We start from the raw sequence: 20,878 nt of genomic DNA on the forward strand, positions 1-20,878 counted from the left end.
TTACTGTATTTGAATAATCAGCGACAAAGTGAGTCGTTGAACAATAAACACAAATAAAATAAAAATACTCTGGTTATCAGGATCAATGACATGGACCATCATTCGACGCTAATGGGAGACGTTAACGTCGCTCGTAATATCATATCCTCTACTCTAATATTTACAGGCTGTCTTCACATAGCTAACATATTGCTGACTGCTGCTTACCTTAACAAGTAAATAGACATCTGAAAATATGTGGGAAGGGACATTTAACTACATAGGGTGTTGCCAACCGTCGTCTTTCTTTAGACCAGGCAACGCTACGTGACCTCGACCTCAAGGGCGTGTAACTCAGACATTCACCTGAAACTTTGGCTATGACCGTGGCCTTGAACTCGGATATGTTGGGCATGTGAGGCTTGAGGATGTCCTCCCAGGTCAAGGCCGACAGGCTGGACAGTCCAGAGGACACAGTGCTTAAATATCAAGCAGATCACCTTTGCATATGCCAGTCAACACAAGGGTATTCCAATGGCTATATCATCATAGAAATAATAAGAATAATGTTAATAAGAAGACGAATTATGATAATAATAGAGTGAATACATTTGAAAAGCTTCACCTGCCATGTATACTCGCTGCGCGACATCGTTACTCCGACCAGTGAGTTAGTGCGCGCTCGATTTGCGTTCTCAGCTCCCCGGGGAGTATACAACCAAAGCTGTCATCTCACCCTACTGAATGCCCATTGAAACCTGGACTTACAGGCCGCCGTGATATAGCTGGATTATGGCTGACTGCGGCGTTAAACAACATGCACTCAGTCAATACACTGCGATACTGCACCTGAGTGACGCACTGAAGAGAGCTGCCAGAAACAGTCCCGGCATTCCGGGTATCCCCTTGAAGATGTCCATGACGAGCAATGGAATAACCTGCAGATATTTCAATAAAGAGCATTCTGTTTAAAACTTATGACTTACCGCTTGGGATGCCAACCTAGCATCTACCGAGAGGACTTGGCACGGCCAATTAACAGTTCATTAAAGTATTATACTCGTACCAGTCAATCAAACTATATTTTGTACACATGAAACATGAATATGCACAAAACATGTTAAGGGACAGTGATGGTTACTCTTAAGATGATATCAATAATCATGTTATATTTGCATGTTTCTAACTGCAAAATTGTAAGTATTTATTTCTTCGCATTTAGTATCTGACATCTAGTGGTCGCAGGTTCAGAACTTTTGATAAATAACGTTTTGAATTGAAACATTAGGTGTTCACGCTAAGTTACATATAAGGCTCTGTGTAAAATAGGCATCGGAATTTAGAGGATGTTCTTAAGGCGCGAATCGTAGCTATGTATTAGCGACTACTGCGTGTCCGATAGTAAAAGCAGTACATGCCTTTAATTTTGCAGTACGTGTTTATTGTGTCTATTAACGGTACATCGTACCGCGACCCGCGAAGATCCGGGGTTGAATAGATCTTCGCAACCTATGCTTGCCGTAAAAAGCGACAATGCTTGTCGTTAGAGAGGACTAACGGGTTTGGGTGGTCAGGCCCGCTGACTTGGTTGATGCATGTCATCGTATCCCAACTGCGTAGATCGAAGCTAATGTCAGCAACTGGATTGTCAGGTCCAGACCCGATTATTTATAAACCGCCATCATACAGCTGGAATATTGCTGAGTGCGGCGTTAAACAACAAACAACAACAACATCGTACCGCATCAGTTTGAAGCATCTATAAAGAAGCAACCCACCTGATTTGGGTTGGTGATTTGACCTGAGAGAAGAGGGTCACATCTGACATGGGTGTAGTAGGCGTAGGCCACGATGCCCTCCACAATGGCCAGTGTGATGGTCAACCAGAACCCAGGAGCCATCACAAACACAACTCTGAAGCAGATGGATAGCATCGTATGTCACGCATCCAAGTGCATTCACTAAAACCAAGGGAGCAACCATTTTATATTCTCGGGTGGGGAGGAGAGGGGGGTTTACAGACCAGATATTTTTTCAGCTCCATCTGCAAAACCAGATAAAGTCATGCACCGTTGTGTCGAACGTTGAAGTGTCGATTTCATGGTTGTCTCGAAGTTAACTTGATCCTTGCGTATACCTTATTTATCATTTTCGTTTGTGTCGAACTTCGGATAACTCGATGTTATTACGTACGTCCCTTTTACTTCGGCACAACGGTGTTTGACTGAATTTGTTTGATTAAAACTATTAGCCTAATTTTTTTCTGCAATGCATCTTGAAACATTGTAATTTTTAGGTCAGGCAATTTATTTTTTTAACAGTCTGAAGCATAATTATTATTTTTCTAGAGTTTTCTGGAACAATTTTCTTTTTTCGAACCCCCAACGAGAGAACACATCAACTATCAGACTACCCCGTGTCACGCATTATTTGAAGAAGTGGGAATCATTACCAACACACTTGAAGACGAACATTTAGTCCAAGAAATAAAGTTATCTTTATTTTTAAATATTTATCAACAAAATATGACATTAATTCTAATGGTGTCCAGAATAATTGAGACTTGCCAAATTATTCTAAACTGGAGTTAGATTCAATTTTACCTGATTCTCTCGGGTCTGAGAGATACAGAGTTTGGATGAAGTAATGAGACTGTCTAGTACAACTGTGTGCCACACTGCTGGCAAACAGGCCTCCGTGTATCTTGCTGCGTAGTGCGTACCGGGTTAAACACAATCTGATGTATAAAAGAGTTTTGAGGAGGAAATATGTAAATGATTACTTCTTAGCTTCTTTCAGTGTAGGCGTGGAACACACTCTCTGTATCGTTGACTGGTTGAACGCTATTCCCGATGCCTTGAGGAAAGTACCAAGGTACAATCCCCAGAATGTATGCCGGACAGTGGGGTTCGGGTCAAAGCTGTACGAAAACAGGAAGTGATAAGTGGTTGTTAATACTGGCGATGGCAGTTTACCACCAATATATTACATACAGATGTATAGTAACTGGAAATGACAGTCATTTTAATATATTCCGAAATGATTTAATATCATTACAGAAGTATATCAAGACACCCATTGGCCCCTAAGTAAAACCGGTTTAAAACTTTCAACATGGAAACAATATACCATGATACGCCTGTCCATGTGGTATTGTACAGGGATGCCGAGACGTGGAATCCTAATGTAATAAAGATGCTAAAAAAAATTAATAATTAACCAAATTTCTAGGATCATTTACGTTTGCGTTTCACTCCGGGAATCCCTCCTTCCCGGGAGAATTGGTAGAATAGGTCTTCAGCACCCCATGCTTGCCCTAAAAGGCGACTATGCTTGCCGTTAGAGGCGACTAACGGGATCGGGTGGTCAGGCTCGCTGACTTTGTTGATGCATGTCATTGATCCCAATTGCATGGATCGATGCTTATGATATCAATCACTGTATTGTCTGGTCCAGACTCGATTATTTACAGACCGCCGTCATATAGCTGGAATATTGCTGTGTGCGGCGTAAAACAACAAACCAACCAACCAACCTTCTTTCAGGAAATCGACTCATGCGTTTTGAACGCCATGATCATCATACACTGTGACCGTCACTTAGGCGAGTAAGTGTGCTAGGTGTATCGTTGGTTTGGGCATGACCAGTGAGTAAATTAAAATTACTCCTCTGATAATCATTTCATATGGGACAGTTTTAACAAGTGTCTGATTTCTTTCCATATTTCGATGTGGTCGGTTTGGAAAGCGTCCACTTTTCACCCTAAAGGGCAAGTGAATTCAACATAACAACTTTGCAGATGTTGATACACTAGGGCATACTTAATCACAAATGCTTGACCAAAATTACATTTGAAAAAAGAGGATGAAAAACGACAGGTGAAATCGATATCGTACTGAGCGTGTGATTGGAGCACTGTCTCTTGGACATTTAAGTTCTTTATACGAATACTTTGAATTTTTCTCTCTCGGAAATTGGCTAGATGGTTCCAGGAAAATTGATATTCGCAACAAAATAGCAATATTTTTTTTCAGTTTACCTTCCATTGAAAGTAACATGGCGATACAGAAGACGAAGTGAGCGAACATGGTTTTACGTAGCTTTTTGTGATATTCCAACAATATCATACACTGTGAAGGTCACACGTTTTGTAAGAGTATGTATCCTTCAATTATTTTCTGACAGTGAGTGAGTGAGTAATGTTATTGCGCCGCATGCAGCAGGTTTTCAGCAATACAAATTAGGGGATCGCGGTCCTTCGAACGCTTTAACCACTAGACTATTCCACCTCATCACAAGAAAAGAAGTTGATTTATTCTTGCGTAATAATAACTATCAAGTCAGTATGACATATAATTATAAAGGTAGGGAGTGTTATGAGTGAGGGAGTGAGTGAGTTGGGTTTAACGACGCTTTTAACAGTATTCCAGTTATATCACGGCGTGTCAGCTTAATGTGGGAGGAATGCCCGAAGTGATGCAGGTCTCAGACGTTTACCATACATACATACATACATACATACATACATACATACATACATACATACATACATACATACATACATACATACATACATACATACATACATATATATATATACTTTTCATGGAGAATATATTAAATGTACTTAGTTTTCATGAAATGTATATTCCTACCTTTTTATATATTATGTTGCTTGTGTACAGGTTGCCAGTAATCACCACTGACCAATTACATTCTTCACTTCACACTGTCACAATTATAGTCTTCTTACCAATACCAACTCACAAGTACAAGCATGTTATTGACAACAACCATTTCTTTTCAAACCATGAGACATGAATGATTTAGCCTGTTAATTAGCATCTTGTCCATGAAGCACTGAACACTAATTTATAATTATATATAGATAACCTATTGTAAACCAGATCATGCCCATGTGCATTTAAGGCCACAGTTGGCCGCAATTTTGAGAACAGCATTGAATCACTCAGTCGTGCTAGGATTCACTGACTGTTAGTTCGAATTCCATATGTGCAATGGTTATGTTCATTGGTTTGTTAGAACCATACCCGTGTTTGTTGGTTTCATCAAAATTATAAAAGTCAACGACCTGTGTCATCTAATCTGACATATCGTGACGTAAGTTAAATAATGTTCAAAGCAGCGTGTCACTCACTCACTCACTCAGACTCTCACTCACTCACACACTAACTCACACACAGTGCAACTCACCCACTCACTCACACACACACATTGCTACTCCCTCACTCACTCACACTCTCACACACATTGCCACTCGGATACTCGGTATTATTACATTAAGACGAGTGATCCTGATATTTCGATGGAAACCCCATGTATGTATTACTAAACAAAGTCAGTTACTTGAATAGGTTGAGTCTCCCTCCCTCGTAGGCTGTGGTCCACACGGCTCCCACTCCTCCAACATCGATAGTTCCCTGCAGGCGACACAACACGACCCTCCATCACAAGTCTTGCATAATATTATGCATTTAGCTCGGCTGTCCTGCCTGCATGATAACTATTTACTACTGTCCTACCTGTGTGCTAACCAATTATCACTGCATTGCACTGTCTTACCTGCATAGTAACTAGTAAGAAGTGTCCTATTTGCAGGATAACTAATGTGTAATGTCCTACCTGTATGATAACCAATCTTATCATCAAAAACTTGCTCCTACGTGATAACTTATTAGTACAGTCATACCTGCTAAATAACTAATTAGTACTGCTCCACCTGCTTGATAGGTAATTAGTACTGTCCTACATGTTTGATAGCAAATTAGTACTGTCCTACCTACTTGATAGCAAATAAGTACTGTCCTACATGCTTGATAGCAAATTAGTACGGTCCTACCTGCTTGATAACTTATTAGTACTGCTCTAAATGCTTAACAGCTAATTAGTACTTCTCTACCTGCTTGATAGCTAATACGTACTGCTCTATCTGCTTAATAACTAATTAATACTATCTCATTAGTACTGCTCTACCGGCTTGATATAGCTAATAAGTACTGTCTCAGATGCTTGATAAGTAATTAGTACAGTCCAACCTGCATGGTAGCTAATTTGTAGAGCCATACGTGCTTGATAAAAAAATCAGTACTGCTCTACCTGCTTGAAAACTAATTGCTACTGGCATACATGCATGATAACTAGTAATTATTATTGCCGTCCTACATGCATGATAGCTAATTAGTACAGCCCTACATGCTTGATAACTAATTAGTACTGCCCTACCCACTTGATAGCTAATTAGTACTGCTCTTCCTACTTGATCACTAATACGTACTGCTCTACCTGCTTGATAACTAATTAGTACTGTCCTACCCACTTGATAACAATTTTTTACAGTCCTACCTACTTGATCACTTATAAGTACTGTCCTACCTGCTTGATAACTAATTACTACAGTCCTACCTGCTTGATAGGTAGGTAGAATCGGTATTCTACCATGAATTTGGAATTTACTCGATTCTGATTGGTCAATCAGAGGCTATTAAATCACAATAAACCCCCTCTGATTGAAACATCTGGTTTGACGGCCGCATCACCGCGGAAGCTAATATTCATAGAATAGTACTTTTTTCAGTTATTGTCGGTAGGCATATTTAAATAACTATATCTACAATTACAGGTTACAAAATGCACAGATGCGGTTACTACAGTATTCAAAGGATGTGTGGCAATACATTTCGTGCAGACAAAACACGACAGAAATCAACAAAGGGAATGTATTTACGTTTTGGAGACAACAGAGAGCTTGAAATTTTGGCGCTTTTCTTTATACGACTGTGACGTCATATCTTTTGCGTCACAATGTGCCTGTCGTGCCTGCTTGATAAACTAATTAGTGCTGTCCTACATGCATGATAACTAATTACTACCGACCTACACGCATGATAATTAGTACTGTCCTACCTTGATGAGAACAGCAAACATGCCAGAGAACATAATGACGCACTGGAAGACGTCAGTCCAAATAACAGCTTTCAGGCCACCCTGAGGGAAACACATGACATCAATAATAATAATAATAATAATAATAATAATAATAATAATAATAATAATAATAATAATGTTGAGCCTAACCAGTCAGACTGTGCCAGGATCACCCAAACCCTCTTTGCTGCATTTATTATTTTAATCTGTAAATAATAATGATAATAATCTGGGTAATGCAGAAGGCTGTAGTGTTTGGGAGTCTTCACATTCTCCGAAAAGTTCTGGGTGGGTTTTAGTCCATTTGTGTGGCAATATCTCTTAGTTGTATACAAATAGACTGAATTATCAAGTCTTCACTTTGTTAACATTCTTACTTATTATGTTTTGTGTTTGTTTAACGCCACACTCGTCTTTGAGGTATATGACGGAGGTTTATAGTGAGTGCGTGAGTTTGGTTTTACGCCGCTTAAGGCAATATTCAAGCATTATCATGGCGGTGGACACCAGAAATGGGCTTCACAAATTGTACCCATGTCAGGATTCGAACCCGGGTCCTCGGCGTGACGAGCAATCGGTTTAACCACTAGGGTACCCGACCGACCCACGGAGGTTTGTAAATAATCGAGCCTGGACTTAATGATCGTCCGTCCACGCTGTCAAACCAAGTCAGCGAGCCTGACCACCCGATACATTAAGTCGCCTCTTACGACAAAGACAGGTTGGCGGGGACATATATTCTTAACGGAATTTATTCCCCACAGGAACAAAAAGCGTCTATCATATACACACAACACTAAGAAGAAGAAGAAGAAGAGGTAAAATGGGGTTTAACATCGCGTCCAAGATTGTTGCACTTATATAGCGACGTGCATGCACATGTGTGTGTCTGCTTGTACTAGCCCGGACTTATGCCGATTTATAGTGCTAGCACACTGAGATACCATGCCGCAGTTTCACATGAATACCCCACTCAGACACAGTATACTGAGTCCGAGCCGAGCCTTTTTGAACCCTTTAAGCCGAGCGCCAGACAGGGTAACAACAAGAACCATCTTTAAACGTCTATTGGTATGACGCGGGCGGAGATCGAACCCTGGACCTTCCTCTCTCCGGGCGGACGTTCTACCACTAGACCACGGAGGCGGTCTAGAAGAAGAAGTGTTTGAACTGTATATACTTATACTGTACCATTGACGTGTACATTATTGCGGCAGCTGCAACCAGGATGATGGACCAAAGCAAAGGAAATCCAGTCACTGAAATGAGGACAAGGTACACACGTGTTCCAACATGTCTACTGATTGATATTATGTTACTATCTTTTATTCTGCTGGACTATCTTCTTTCTTGTGTTCGAGTCACTATATATTTTCAGTGTGTTTATGCGGACGTGATTGCCTGTGTTTATGTTTCCAGTGCTAAATCCACCAATCCCATTAAAATAGATCGGTAATCAACAAGAAACATCAGAAAGAGGTTGTGTCAGGTGAACATCGAATGATCAATCTAAATAAAGTATCCGTAGGCTCTTCAGCCAATCAAACGTCAGCTTTCTAAAGCGTTTCGGCTTTGTCGGTTTACTCCTCTGATTCGGACATTGGATTTTAACAAGAATACCACACATATTCGTTGGATCTCCCGTACTGTATACATATGCCCTGACGTTCAGAAACACGTGGGTGAATATTTGAATGGTGTGGCCTTTATTATTTACATTCGCAACTGCTCTGTTTGTTTTCGAGAGAAAAATCAGACATGCTTCTTTGAATGCTTCACTATCCCGTAAAGGGAATTTAGAAGCTGCGGTACTTGACGGGGGTTTGTTTGGTTTGGTTTGGTTTGTTTGTTGTTTAACGCCGCACTCAGCAATATTCCATCTATATGACTGCGGTCTGTAAATAATCGAGATATTTTGAGTATCGATCCACGCAATTTTGATATGATGATATGCATCAACCACGTCAGCAAGCCTGACCATCCGATTCCGTTAGTCGCCTCTTACGACAAGCATAGTCGCCTTTTACGGCAAGCATGGGTTGCTGAAGACCTATTCTACCCCGGATCTTCACGGGTCTGGGGGGTTGTATCGTATCGGAGTCAAATACATGATTACGATGACATTGCTTAAATCACACGTGAATTAGCGTGTGATTAGCATTTCAGCAACTTCGGCGACTAAACGGATAGGGAGGTCAGGTTTTGCGACATGGTTGATTGCATACTTGTGAGTGAGCATAGTTTTACGCCGTATATTTCTGGCAGTATTTCAGCAATATCACTCCGGGTTTCACATATCGAACCCATGTGGGGATTCGTATATTTTTGGCAGTATTTCAGCAATATCACTCCGGGTTTCACATATTGAACCCATGTGGGGATTCGTATATTTTTGGCAGTATTTCAGCAATATCACTCCGGGTTTCACATATTGTACCCATGTGGGGATCGGATTCGTATATTTTTGGCAGTATTTCAGCAATATCACTCCGGGTTTCACATATTGTACCCATGTGGGGATCGGATTCGTATATTTTTGGCAGTATTTCAGCAATATCACTCCGGGTTTCACATATTGAACCCATGTGGGGATTCGTATATTTTTGGCAGTATTTCAGCAATATCACTCCGGGTTTCACATATTGTACCCATGTGGGGATCGGATTCGTATATTTTTGGCAGTATTTCAGCAATATCACTCCGGGTTTCACATATTGAACCCATGTGGGGATTCGTATATTTTTGGCAGTATTTCAGCAATATCACTCCGGGTTTCACATATTGAACCCATGTGGGGATTCGTATATTTTTGGCAGTATTTCAGCGATATCACTCCGGGTTTCACATATTGAACCCATGTGGGGATTCGTATATTTTTGGCAGTATTTCAGCAATATCACTCCGGGTTTCACATATTGAACCCATGTGTGGATTCGTATATTTTTGGCAGTATTTCAGCGATATCACTCCGGGTTTCACATATTGAACCCATGTGGGGATTCGTATATTTTTGGCAGTATTTCAGCAATATCACTCCGGGTTTCACATATTGTACCCATGTGGGGATCGGATTCGTATATTTTTGGCAGTATTTCAGCAATATCACTCCGGGTTTCACATATTGTACCCATGTTGGGATCGGATTCGTATATTTTTGGCAGTATTTCAGCGATATCACTCCGGGTTTCACATATTGTACCCATGTGGGGATTCGAATCCCCGGGCCTTCGGCGTGACAAGGGAAAGTTTTAACCAATAAGGTACCCCACCGCCCCTGATGACACCCAAACATTCCCCGACAGTTTCGGTATAAATCACTGCCTTGTTTCCTCCAGACTCGATTATCAACAGGTCGACGTCTTATGGCTGGCATGTGAGTGCGGCGTTCAGTAAGCATCAACCAAATAAAACTTGACTAATAGCATTCATACTGTTGATACGATTGTTTTCTAGGCCGTAGGAGAGAAAAACTGAATACAAAACGGACTACAAATTTTAGTTCGTTATAACCGTAGTTCGTAATAAGCATATATACAGCATATATACAACAAATGGCAGGGACCTAAAAACTCGTTCGTTATATCCGCCAGTTCGTTATAAGTGTGTTCGTTATAAACTTAGTTTACTGTACTTGACCACGAACGTGTGAGGAATTGAATCCAGTGTACGAGTGAAACCTTTAACCACTTGACTAGCTCCTCCCACCCTTCCATCAAATTCTATAACAAAGATTCATTGCATGCTGAAACTTAACTGCTTGGCAAAGGAAAGTATACACCCGACTTTGATAGTGGCTAAAAACAACCAAACAAGTCGTGGTCATTCGAGGTGATGTATACTGTGCAAAGAAAGTAGGGGATATTTTGTTTTGAGGTGAAACTATACAGGAAAGTACACATTGTCTGGCAATGGAAATAAGTGATTTATGTGGATAGAACATTTCCGAAGAAACCAAGCTCTCAAACCCAACATAGCGACAGTCATAGATCACGGAACTCGGGCAGCACGTGCAAGGGGTGGTATGCCATATTTACCATTGTCACTCAGACTCGGTTGGGGGGGCACGGGTGGCCCAGTCGTCTAAGGCGCAGCGATTCGCTGTGCAGAGTTGCGTCCCTGGACACGCCAGAAACCTATGATTGTGGGTTCGAATCCCGGTTCGCCCCGATTATGTTTGTAGGTTTGTTAGCACCATACCCGTGCTCGTGGGTTTCACCGAAGTGGTAAACGTCTGAGACCTGCATCACTTCGGGCTTTCCTCCACATTCAGCTGACACGCCGTGATATAACTGGAATACTGTTAAAAGCGGCGTTAAACCCAACTCAATCACTCACTCACTCAGACTCGGTTGTGAGCAGACGTATGCGCATAATGTTTTCTTTGAACCAAACGCTCAAAGGCAGCATTGATCACATGACGTTTGCAACGCGCTGAACGTTTACGTGCGATAGGCATGTTGCAGGTGGGCACACGTCAGAATCGTGTTGCCTCAACGCTGCATGTTTCTCAATCTGTCATCAGCACACTGTGGGGCCAATACCAACAAACACATAACGTCGATGATCGACGCCATTCTGGACGCCCTAGGGCACCAACTCCAGCCCAGGACAGATTAGTCAGATCGATGGCATAATTGAATCGGTTGCAAACTGCCACTCTGGGACCAACCACAGGCAACTGATGTTACAGTGCGTGCCCAGATGTCTGCACAGATGGCATTTGCGTGCACGACGTCCACGTGTCCTCTCACAACTTACTACACGTCATTTGAATCAGATGCGTCATCGACGTTGGGCTTCCATCGCCGAAGGAATCGAATTTGGAGACGTACAATCGAGCGTTGTGTGGACGTTAACGTCATATAGCATGATCGTTTGGGGGAAGGGTCCATAATGGTATGGGGTGGTATCACAATGACTGCGCTCCATATTGTCCATCAATACAATACTCAATACTCTCGGGAAAATATAATTGCTCCACTCGTGGTGCCATTTGAACAACATGTTGTGCAACGTTTCATCTTTCATGATGATAATGCACGTGCTCATCGTGCCAGAATTATGACCCAATTCCCCCCAAATCAAAACATCCATATCATGCAAGTCAGTCCCGACCGTTATCCTATTGAATACCCCTGGTACGTCATTGGCAGACGTGTACGCCAAGGTCAAAATCCCCCCACCACTCTCAATGAACTCGGTAGTGCTCTCACTGATGAGTGGAACAACATGAGTCAAGCTGACATTGATCGGTTCATGCGTGTTCATACATGTCTGGCCAATAGAGGTGCTTTTACCCGATATCAGTGACGTTGGCTGCAAATTTCGAGTTTGACCCCCATCCTCTTTAACGACCTAGTTCCCAACTATCTCATCACACCAACAATAAGAACCCCTTAGATCAGATCATCGCCTGCTGCTAAGCAGATATGATCATACAGTAAACTACGGTTAAAACGAACACGCTTATAACGAACTGACGGATATAACGAACTTACTTTTTGGTCCCGACTATTTGCTGTAGTTATGCTGTATATATGCTTTTAACGAACTACGGTTATAACGAACTAAAATTAGTAGTCCCTTTGAGTTCGTTATAACCGTAGTTTACTGTATGATTTCTATTCGCCAATACAATATAAATGAGAAGTCATATCTTGATGATTCCCTACTTTTGTAGCATAGTTTATTTGATACGGGTATGATAGCTGTGTTTTGACCTTACGCCCACAGTGTTTCCGGGCGAGTAACGTTTTGATAAGATCAGTAGATGTTTGGTCAAATCCAGTTTTGAGGCGTATACATTCTTTAGCTCGGCAGTATATAACGCTGTTGGGATCCGAAATTGGTATTTCTCATTTCTTGAGTGCCAACACCAAAGGACACAGAATTGCATATCAGAAGTAATGTGTTGTATTTACCATATCATTATCATTAATATAATTATACATTTAATGTGCTGCTACAGAAGCGCTCTTACACTTACTTACCTGCTTCGAGTGCTATAGCTGGCCCAAACAACACAACGCCCATGTAGAATATCTTGAACAAAAGAACACAAACTATCGTCATCATTTCGCGGGGATGTGGACTACGTTCTTCCATCGCCCGTGAATACGTTGGGCCGGTATGCTGAGAAGTGGTGACGCCTGTCCAGTTCAGTCAGTTCATGAAACGAGTCAATGCATTACTCGCGGACGTCAAACGAGCTTATTCTGTGCATGTACTTCGTGCGAACCCCACCATTGCCTGACACGGAAGCAATGTTTGTTTGTTTGTTTGTTGTTTAACGCCGCACTCAGCAATATTCAAGCTATATGACGGCGGTCTGTAAATAATCAAGTCTGGGCCAGACAATCTAGTGATTGACATCATGAGCATCGATCCACGCAATTGGGATCGATGACATGTATCAACCAAGTCAGCGAGCCTGACCACCCGATCCCGTTAGTCGCCTTTGACGACAAGCATAGTCACCTTTTACGGCAAGAATGGGTTGCTGAAGACCTATTCTACCCCGGAATCTTCACGGGTTCGGAAGCAATGGGTAGAGCACATTCCACTTATCTTCCCGAGGCAGAGCCTAGTTTCTACCCTTGCCACATCAAGGCCACTTTTCATGACTCGACCCTGGCGCTACCTCGTGTAGATCACGAGTTGTGCCCCTTGTAATGAAAACGTGATATCCAAACAGATCGTTGTTCTTATCTCGTATAGCCTAACAAAAGTGGCACAGACAACCACAGGCGACAACCATAGGCTACGACCTCGTCGATCAAATAACGAAAACATTCGCGATTTCATCCCTGACACAAAAACATAGGCAATCTTTAGGGGTTTAAAAGATGAACAATACAAATTTGTGTCAACAAAGACAGGTATACTTTCATACGAAGCAGTAACAGTCGTGGATGTTGATTTTGTGTAACGTTCTCTGATTGGACTATCGATATGTGCGATAGTCCAATCATATTTAGCACAGGAATGTGGGCTTGATTTGGCAAGGTTGGAAACAAAGAATTTCTAAAAAAATCTAATGGGCGCTCTTGCCTCGGGAAGATCAAACAACAAGAAGTTGGCATGATCCACAAGATGTCGAGTGAGAAACATTGCCCTGTGAGCACTCATTTGTAACGTTGATTTCCTCTCGCTTGAGCCAGCCCGTTAGTTACATTAGCGACTACACCGGCTATCGGCCGTATGTATTCACGGGGGATGGATAAACGTACGGTGCTAGTGAGTAAGTGAGTATAGTTTTACCCCGCTTTTATCAATATTCCAGCAATGTCACAGCGGGAAACGCCAGAAAAGGACTCACACGTTGTACCCATGTGCGGAATTGAACCGCGTCTTGGGCGTGACAGTGAATGCTTTAACCACCCATTAACGAGGGGAACACACTGATCCAGGCGCATCTGCTTAGAGAGAACGTTTTCATCATTTTCAGCTATCGCCAATTTGGTGAACCGGTTTTGTGACAAATTCTGTTCGTTCATGACAATTTCGTTTTGTGTTTTGCCATCACGACTATACAGTAGTCGATCGTCTAGGTACTTCAGTGCAATGTCGCACCGTATAATTGGAAATCCAAAATCATTGAGTGTTAACTTGTCAAAATAATTATTTCATAAAATTATCTTCTAAAAGGACAACACATTAATGCAAAGTAAGCCTTACAAACATATGTGTATTTTTCTATTTGTTAAAGGGTATTCAGTGTTAAATTGCATTGTGGACCTGTTTCAAATGTTAAATTATCACTCATTGGGTGACAATTATAACCACTTTGTACAGAGATATCAGAGTAATCTCTAAGTCATATGCATCTTTTGTATATTTTTATATTCAAAATGTCACATCATATTTATTTACGAATAATTCAAAAGTACACGTAAAGCTTTGAAACTGTGAAGGACATTTCCAAATTTGACGCATCAATGCCAAAAATTATGTCCGATGCAGTTCACTATTTGGACTGATACCACATGCTCCCGAGTTTTTTAGGTGAGAATTTAGTTGCCTCTGCGTGTGTTTGTGAAGGATGCCACCGGCGGGGCAGTATACGCTTGCCTTTTAATTTCGCAAGCACCTGGTATCATCACTATTTGATTATTTACTTTTATTGACAGGAAATAATTTTCCTTTACGTTACTTACGTAGTGTAATATTCCTAGTGACGTCCCAATCAGGCGAATAGAGCGGGACTTGAAACGCCCATCAAGGTACTGAAACAATACAAATATGCACGGTTAAATATATGTAATTTGTTGTAGCATAATGTCGATATATTTTTTTCCAAGACATTCGAATACACTATTTTCATATTTATCCACAATGAAATCACGCTTCCTTTCACAGATACCCATTTAGGTCATGTCAGAGACCAGCATACATACATGTGTCCATTAACTCTTGCAAACACATGTCCCGATAAAGTTGAATTATGAAGCCCCACTTGACTTGCATTTGCATGTGTTTGTGCTATCATCACGATTGAACAGTCATTCATAAACACGTGGCCATGATGTAGTCGGAATTGTACAATGGACTCTTTTTATAGCCGAGATTTATTATAATATAATTATGGAAGTGTTTATTTTGTATTTCTAATTTACGGGAACACATTTCCATTGATGTGCGGGAACTTACTACTACGTCATAACTGTCCCGATACAATTTTAAGTTGAATAAGGAGTGAGTGAGTATGGTTTTACGCCGCTTTTAGTAATGTTCCAGCAATATATACGGCGGGGGACACCAGAAATGGGCTTCACACATTGTACCCATGTCGGGAATCGAACCCGTGTCTTCGGCGTGACGAGCGAACGCTTTAACCACTAGGCTAACCGGCCGCCCCTTAAGTTGTATAAGGAGTGAGTGAGTATGGTTTTACGCCGCTTTTAGCAATGTTCCAGCAATATCACGGCGGGGGACACCAGAAATGGGCTTCACACATTGTACCCATGTCGGGAATCGAACCCGGGTCTTCGGCGTAACGAGCGAACGCTTTAACCACTAGGCTACCCGACCGCCCCTTAAGTTGAATAAGGAGTGGGTGAGTATGGTTTTACGCCGCTTTTAGCAATGTTCAAGCAATATCACGGCGGGGGACACCAGAAATGGGTATTGAATAAGGAAGCCTAATCACATGATACATAACCTTAAAATAGGACGAGTCCCAGAACAGGGCTTTTCTTTTTAGGAGATCAGAGAAAAGAGTAACAAAGGTCTTGGCCAACTGTAAATGGCAACTTCTCAAGTAACGAATAGGGGCGGTCGGGTAGCCTAGTGGTTAAAGCGTTCGCTCGTCACGCCGAATACCCGGGTTCGATTCCCGACATGGGTACAATGTGTGAAGCCCATTTCTGGTGTCCCCCGGCGTAAAACCATATTCATTCATTCATTCAAGTAACGAATACACTTTGTCATGTGTGTACTTCCTAATTCTAAAATCGGTGCTAACATTATGCAAATCTAGTTGGCAGCGCAATATGACACTGACATACCTCATAAGCACTGGTGACTTTCAGTGGGTGTATCATTGGCACAAGTACCCTGTTGGTGAGAAGAAGTACTGTAAACCATCCGCACATGCCGATCCAGATCTGAGCCCCGTACACGTACACCTCTGCAGGGAGGCCCAGCATCATGATGGACGACTCAAACGACACCATGAGTGATAAGGCAACAGGGATGAACTTCATGGCACGTCCACCGACCAGAAACTCGGATGTTGTTCGCTGTCGTCCACCAGACAGAGCAAAGTAAAGTCCTATGCCCAGTGAGACGAAGATGGTGGCGCCGAACACCACGTAGTCGACGATGTGGAAGCTGTACCTGCTGGCGCCCATTGTGTTTTAGTTGGTGATGGATCGTCTCTGAAGTGTCTAGAATGACCCCAACGAGTGTTTGGTTTAATGTTAATAGCCGATTTGAACTGTTACAGTATTTATGTTAAATCACGGACAAGCAGCTTAATATGGGAAGACCTCCCGACAGTTTTACGCATTTACAACTTTTGGAGATCCACACGCACGGGTATGGCACTGACAAATCAGTGTGTGAGTGAGTTGGGTTTAACGCCGCTTTTTACAGTATTACAGTTATATCGCGGCGTGTCAGCTTAATGTGGGAGGAAAGCCCCAAGTGATGCAGGTCTTAGTCGTTTACCACCTCAGTGACCTACGAGCACGGGTATGGTGCCCTCAAACCTAGAAACATAATCGGGGTGAACCGGGATTCGAACCCACAATCATATGTTTCTGGCGTGGCCAAGGGACGCAACTCTGCACAGCGAATCGCGGCGCCTTAGACGATTGGGCCAACCGTGCCCCCACACTGGCAAATCAAGTATCAGGATCAGAATAATGATTTATCTGGATACGTTTTATTGCCTTTGAGATGTATCTCCAATAAACTCAAAAGGAAATCTAATTTTGGTTTGTTATAATTATAGTTCGTTATAAGCACATGCACAGCATATATACAGACCAAATATTCGTCAGTTCGTTATAAGTGTGTTTGTTATAAACGTAGTTTACATGTAAATGTACAGTTCAAATCAGTCAATCAGAGTAATCACATTACAGTGCAATTAATGTTATTATTTAAAGAGAACAGTTTTGATTCGGAGATAAAAATACATAGAAACAACAACAATAACAACAACAATCATTATTATTATTATTATTATTATCATTATTATTAGTGCGTTGTATACAACACAACCATCAAGAGGTTAACTTGGGATTATCTTCACTTCTTTTACAAACTGACCTTCACGTCATCAATATGCTGTGTTACAGTGTTGTTTTGGTAATACATTAAATATTTCCTTTTCCAAGAAAAACATGTAAAACTGTAATTATTAATCTCATCTACATATTTCCTCTCCACGTTCGTCTCGCCAACCTAAATAAAATAATTCTGTTATAAAGGGGACAGAAATGTATATATGTTTAAAAATATTTGAAAATATCGATTATGTAAAAAATGTCCAGAAACGTATGAAACCGATGAATCACACTCGGAACAACAACGACAAACCAGCTCAACCATAAAGACTTCATTCCTTACTTGTTTTTCCCCTCATACGCAATGGTGGTCGATTACGTGCTTACCGCCTTACAATAGTAACAGCTTTTCACCCATCAGTTCCCCGGGCACTATGTTGGACGATACAAGTTGTTAAAATGTTATCAACACAGGTAAGGAAGTAAAACCACACCTACCGCTGCCGTCCTCAAGGGTGTCAGGATGACAAACATCTGCGTGTCTGTCAATATCATTATGTATGTATCAAAACAGAAACTGAAGACTCGGGTTAAAGGCAACGCGTGATAATGCATTTGTACCTGACACACTAATTATGCGTTGAAACAAACGGAGATGTTCACCAATGAACATGACGCATTTGACGTCACAATGGTCTCCAAAGCATTGGGAAACATTTGCATTTTTGCGATTGCTAGATCGCACCCAAGCGAAGTTTTGGATGATAAATCAACGACATGCAGTTGGGTAATGCCGACACAAGGTCTATTAACTAAAGTGCTTGTTAAACATGACACACTGACCTTAGAGAACTTTGAATCAGAACTACATGTGCTTTCTACACAAAAATACCATCAGAGAGCAACCAGACATGGAGTGTGTACACACTTCAAATAGGAACAGTCACACAAATTACAAACAAGACACAATCCCCACAATGTTTTGCAAACAAGGCATGCGCAAATGTACCCCCCATGCTTTGCAGACCATTGTGACGTCATCTGTAACCATGACGTCACAATCAAATGACACCACTTGTCTGCCACTGAAGCTGGTTAGTTGTACTTTTTGCCCAGAAGCACTCGTTATTTCTGTTAACAAAATAAAAAAGTGGTAGGAATGACTTTGGATGATAAACAGCATCGCACCCTCTTGTTGTTTACAATATATATCAATACTCGTCAACAAGGATTCAAACCTTTTGTTGATATAGTGGGTATAAACAAAACAAGACAAAGAAACCAAGAAAACGTGTTTGGTGCAGACAATCTAATGATGAAAATCAAGACGAATCTCAGTTTTGAAGCCAGGGCCAAGCCAGCCAAAACATTGAGAAATTCTTAGAAAATGTCAACTATACAATTATATAATAGTCCTATTATTTATAGTCCTCACACACAAATATATTACACACATCTAGCTGTCTTATTCAAGCACATCGGGAACACATGGTGTTGTGTAGAGTTGCGTCCCTTGGTCGTGCCAGTAACCTATGATCGTTGGTTCGAATCCCAGATTCACCCTGATCATGTTTGTTGTTTTGCCAGCACTATACACGCTTCTTTGATTTTACCAAAGTGGCATAAGTTTCAAACCTACATCACTTTCTTCCCAAATCAAGTTGTAACACAGCTCTACAATGAAATACTGTTCAAAACGCCTTTCAAACTCGCAGGTACCAAATGACATGATACGGTAGCTTCCGAGCTTTATTGACGACTGACGACCCGATCCCCCTTTCAAGTGGTTCTTCCGTCCATTATCCTCCCGGAGAGCGGAAGGTCCAAGGTTCGATCCCCGGCCGCGTCATACCAAAAGACGTTAAAAGATGGTGCTATTATTACGCTGTCTGGCGCTCGGCATTAAGGGGGTAAAACAAGGACTGGTCGGCTCGGAGTCAGTATACTGTGTCTGAGTGGGGTATTCATGTTAAACTGCGGCATGGTATCTCAGTGGGCTAAAACAAGGACTGGTCGGCTCGGAGTCAGTATACTGTGTCTGAGTGGGGTATTCATGTTAAACTCGGCATGGTATCTCAGTGGGCTAAAACAAGGACTGGTCGGCTTGGAGTCAGCATACAGTGTCTGAGTAGGGTATTCATGTTAAACTGCGGCATGGTATCTCAGTGGGCTAAAACAAGGACTGGTCGGCTCGAAGTCAGTGTACAGTGTCTTGCTGGGGTATTCATGTTAAACTGCGGCATAGTATCTCAGTGGGCTAAAACAAGGACTGGTCGGCTCGGAGTCAGTATACTGTGTCTGAGTGGGGTATTCATGTTAAACTGCGGCATGGTATCTCAGTGGGCTAAAACAAGGACTGGTCGGCTCGGAGTCAGTATACTGTGTCTGAGTGGGGTATTCATATTAAACTGCGGCATGGTATCTCAGTGGGCTAAAACAAGGACTGGTCGGCTCGAAGTCAGTACACAGTGTCTCAGTGCAATAGGCTCTGCGTAGGGTAGGTAGGAAGTGACAACATCAAGTCGATTGCTTGCGACATATACAACTTTACTTCATACAGGTAGATATATACACACCCGAAAACACTATATGCCAGGTCAGCACATAGTGGTAGTGGTTGTTGTCTTGGTCTTGGAGCACCTCGCCTAACCTGGATAGTCTCTCTCTCTCTCTCTCTCTCTCTCTCTCTCACTCTCTCTCTCTCTCCACAGCGGAAATGACGTCACCCACAGCGGAAATGACGTCATCATCATTTGCATTACGCTTGCAAGACAGTTCAGTCTTGTAGTTAGGGAAGAGGTGGAAAAAAGACGGTGCCAAATCTGGTGGAAAGGGAGGATATTCTATAAGATCAATGCCACAGTCATTGCAGCCATGGCGACATCAGACTAATGCATAGACGCATTATCCTGGTGGAACATCTCACCTTGAATTAAGTGAGTTTTCTCCAACGTTTAGGCTTAACACAGTCATGCAGGTGCCTAATACAAAGCAGCATTATATTGGTGGCTATCAATGGGAAAAGGGTTCGCCTTCTGAGGAGAGGGGACGTTAGAAGTTTCCACTGCTTTGACCGTTCTTTAGTCTCTGGCAGATCGGGCTGAATCTAAGACTCATGCAAGGTTACAAATCGCTGAACAACATCAGCTGGGTCTGCTTCAAAACGACGGACATTCTCATGAAGGAAGATGAACCTAGAACGTGGACCCAAAACTGTGGAC

The 20,878-nt window shown here is 41.9% G+C and overlaps 1 protein-coding gene across 1 annotated transcript in view; it reads right to left on the bottom strand.

The window, feature by feature from the left end:
• LOC124113163 overlaps positions 1-20,878 on the bottom strand; it is a 54,386-nt gene that overhangs the window by 11,675 nt on the left and 21,833 nt on the right. Inside the window, exons 18-27 of the mRNA XM_048390406.1 lie at positions 16,431-16,778; positions 15,081-15,149; positions 12,915-12,966; positions 8,116-8,183; positions 6,904-6,984; positions 5,347-5,420; positions 2,762-2,899; positions 1,758-1,893; positions 829-917; positions 346-458 (exon numbers count right to left, since the gene is read on the bottom strand). Of these exons, the coding sequence (XP_048246363.1) occupies positions 346-458; positions 829-917; positions 1,758-1,893; positions 2,762-2,899; positions 5,347-5,420; positions 6,904-6,984; positions 8,116-8,183; positions 12,915-12,966; positions 15,081-15,149; positions 16,431-16,778 (1,168 nt within the window). The remainder of the gene's footprint in view (positions 1-345; positions 459-828; positions 918-1,757; positions 1,894-2,761; positions 2,900-5,346; positions 5,421-6,903; positions 6,985-8,115; positions 8,184-12,914; positions 12,967-15,080; positions 15,150-16,430; positions 16,779-20,878) is intronic.

The sequence above is a fragment of the Haliotis rufescens genome, unplaced genomic scaffold, assembly GCF_023055435.1.
Source record: "Haliotis rufescens isolate VD_foot unplaced genomic scaffold, xgHalRufe1.0.p SCAF_9, whole genome shotgun sequence".
In the NCBI taxonomy this organism is placed as follows: domain Eukaryota; kingdom Metazoa; phylum Mollusca; class Gastropoda; order Lepetellida; family Haliotidae; genus Haliotis; species Haliotis rufescens.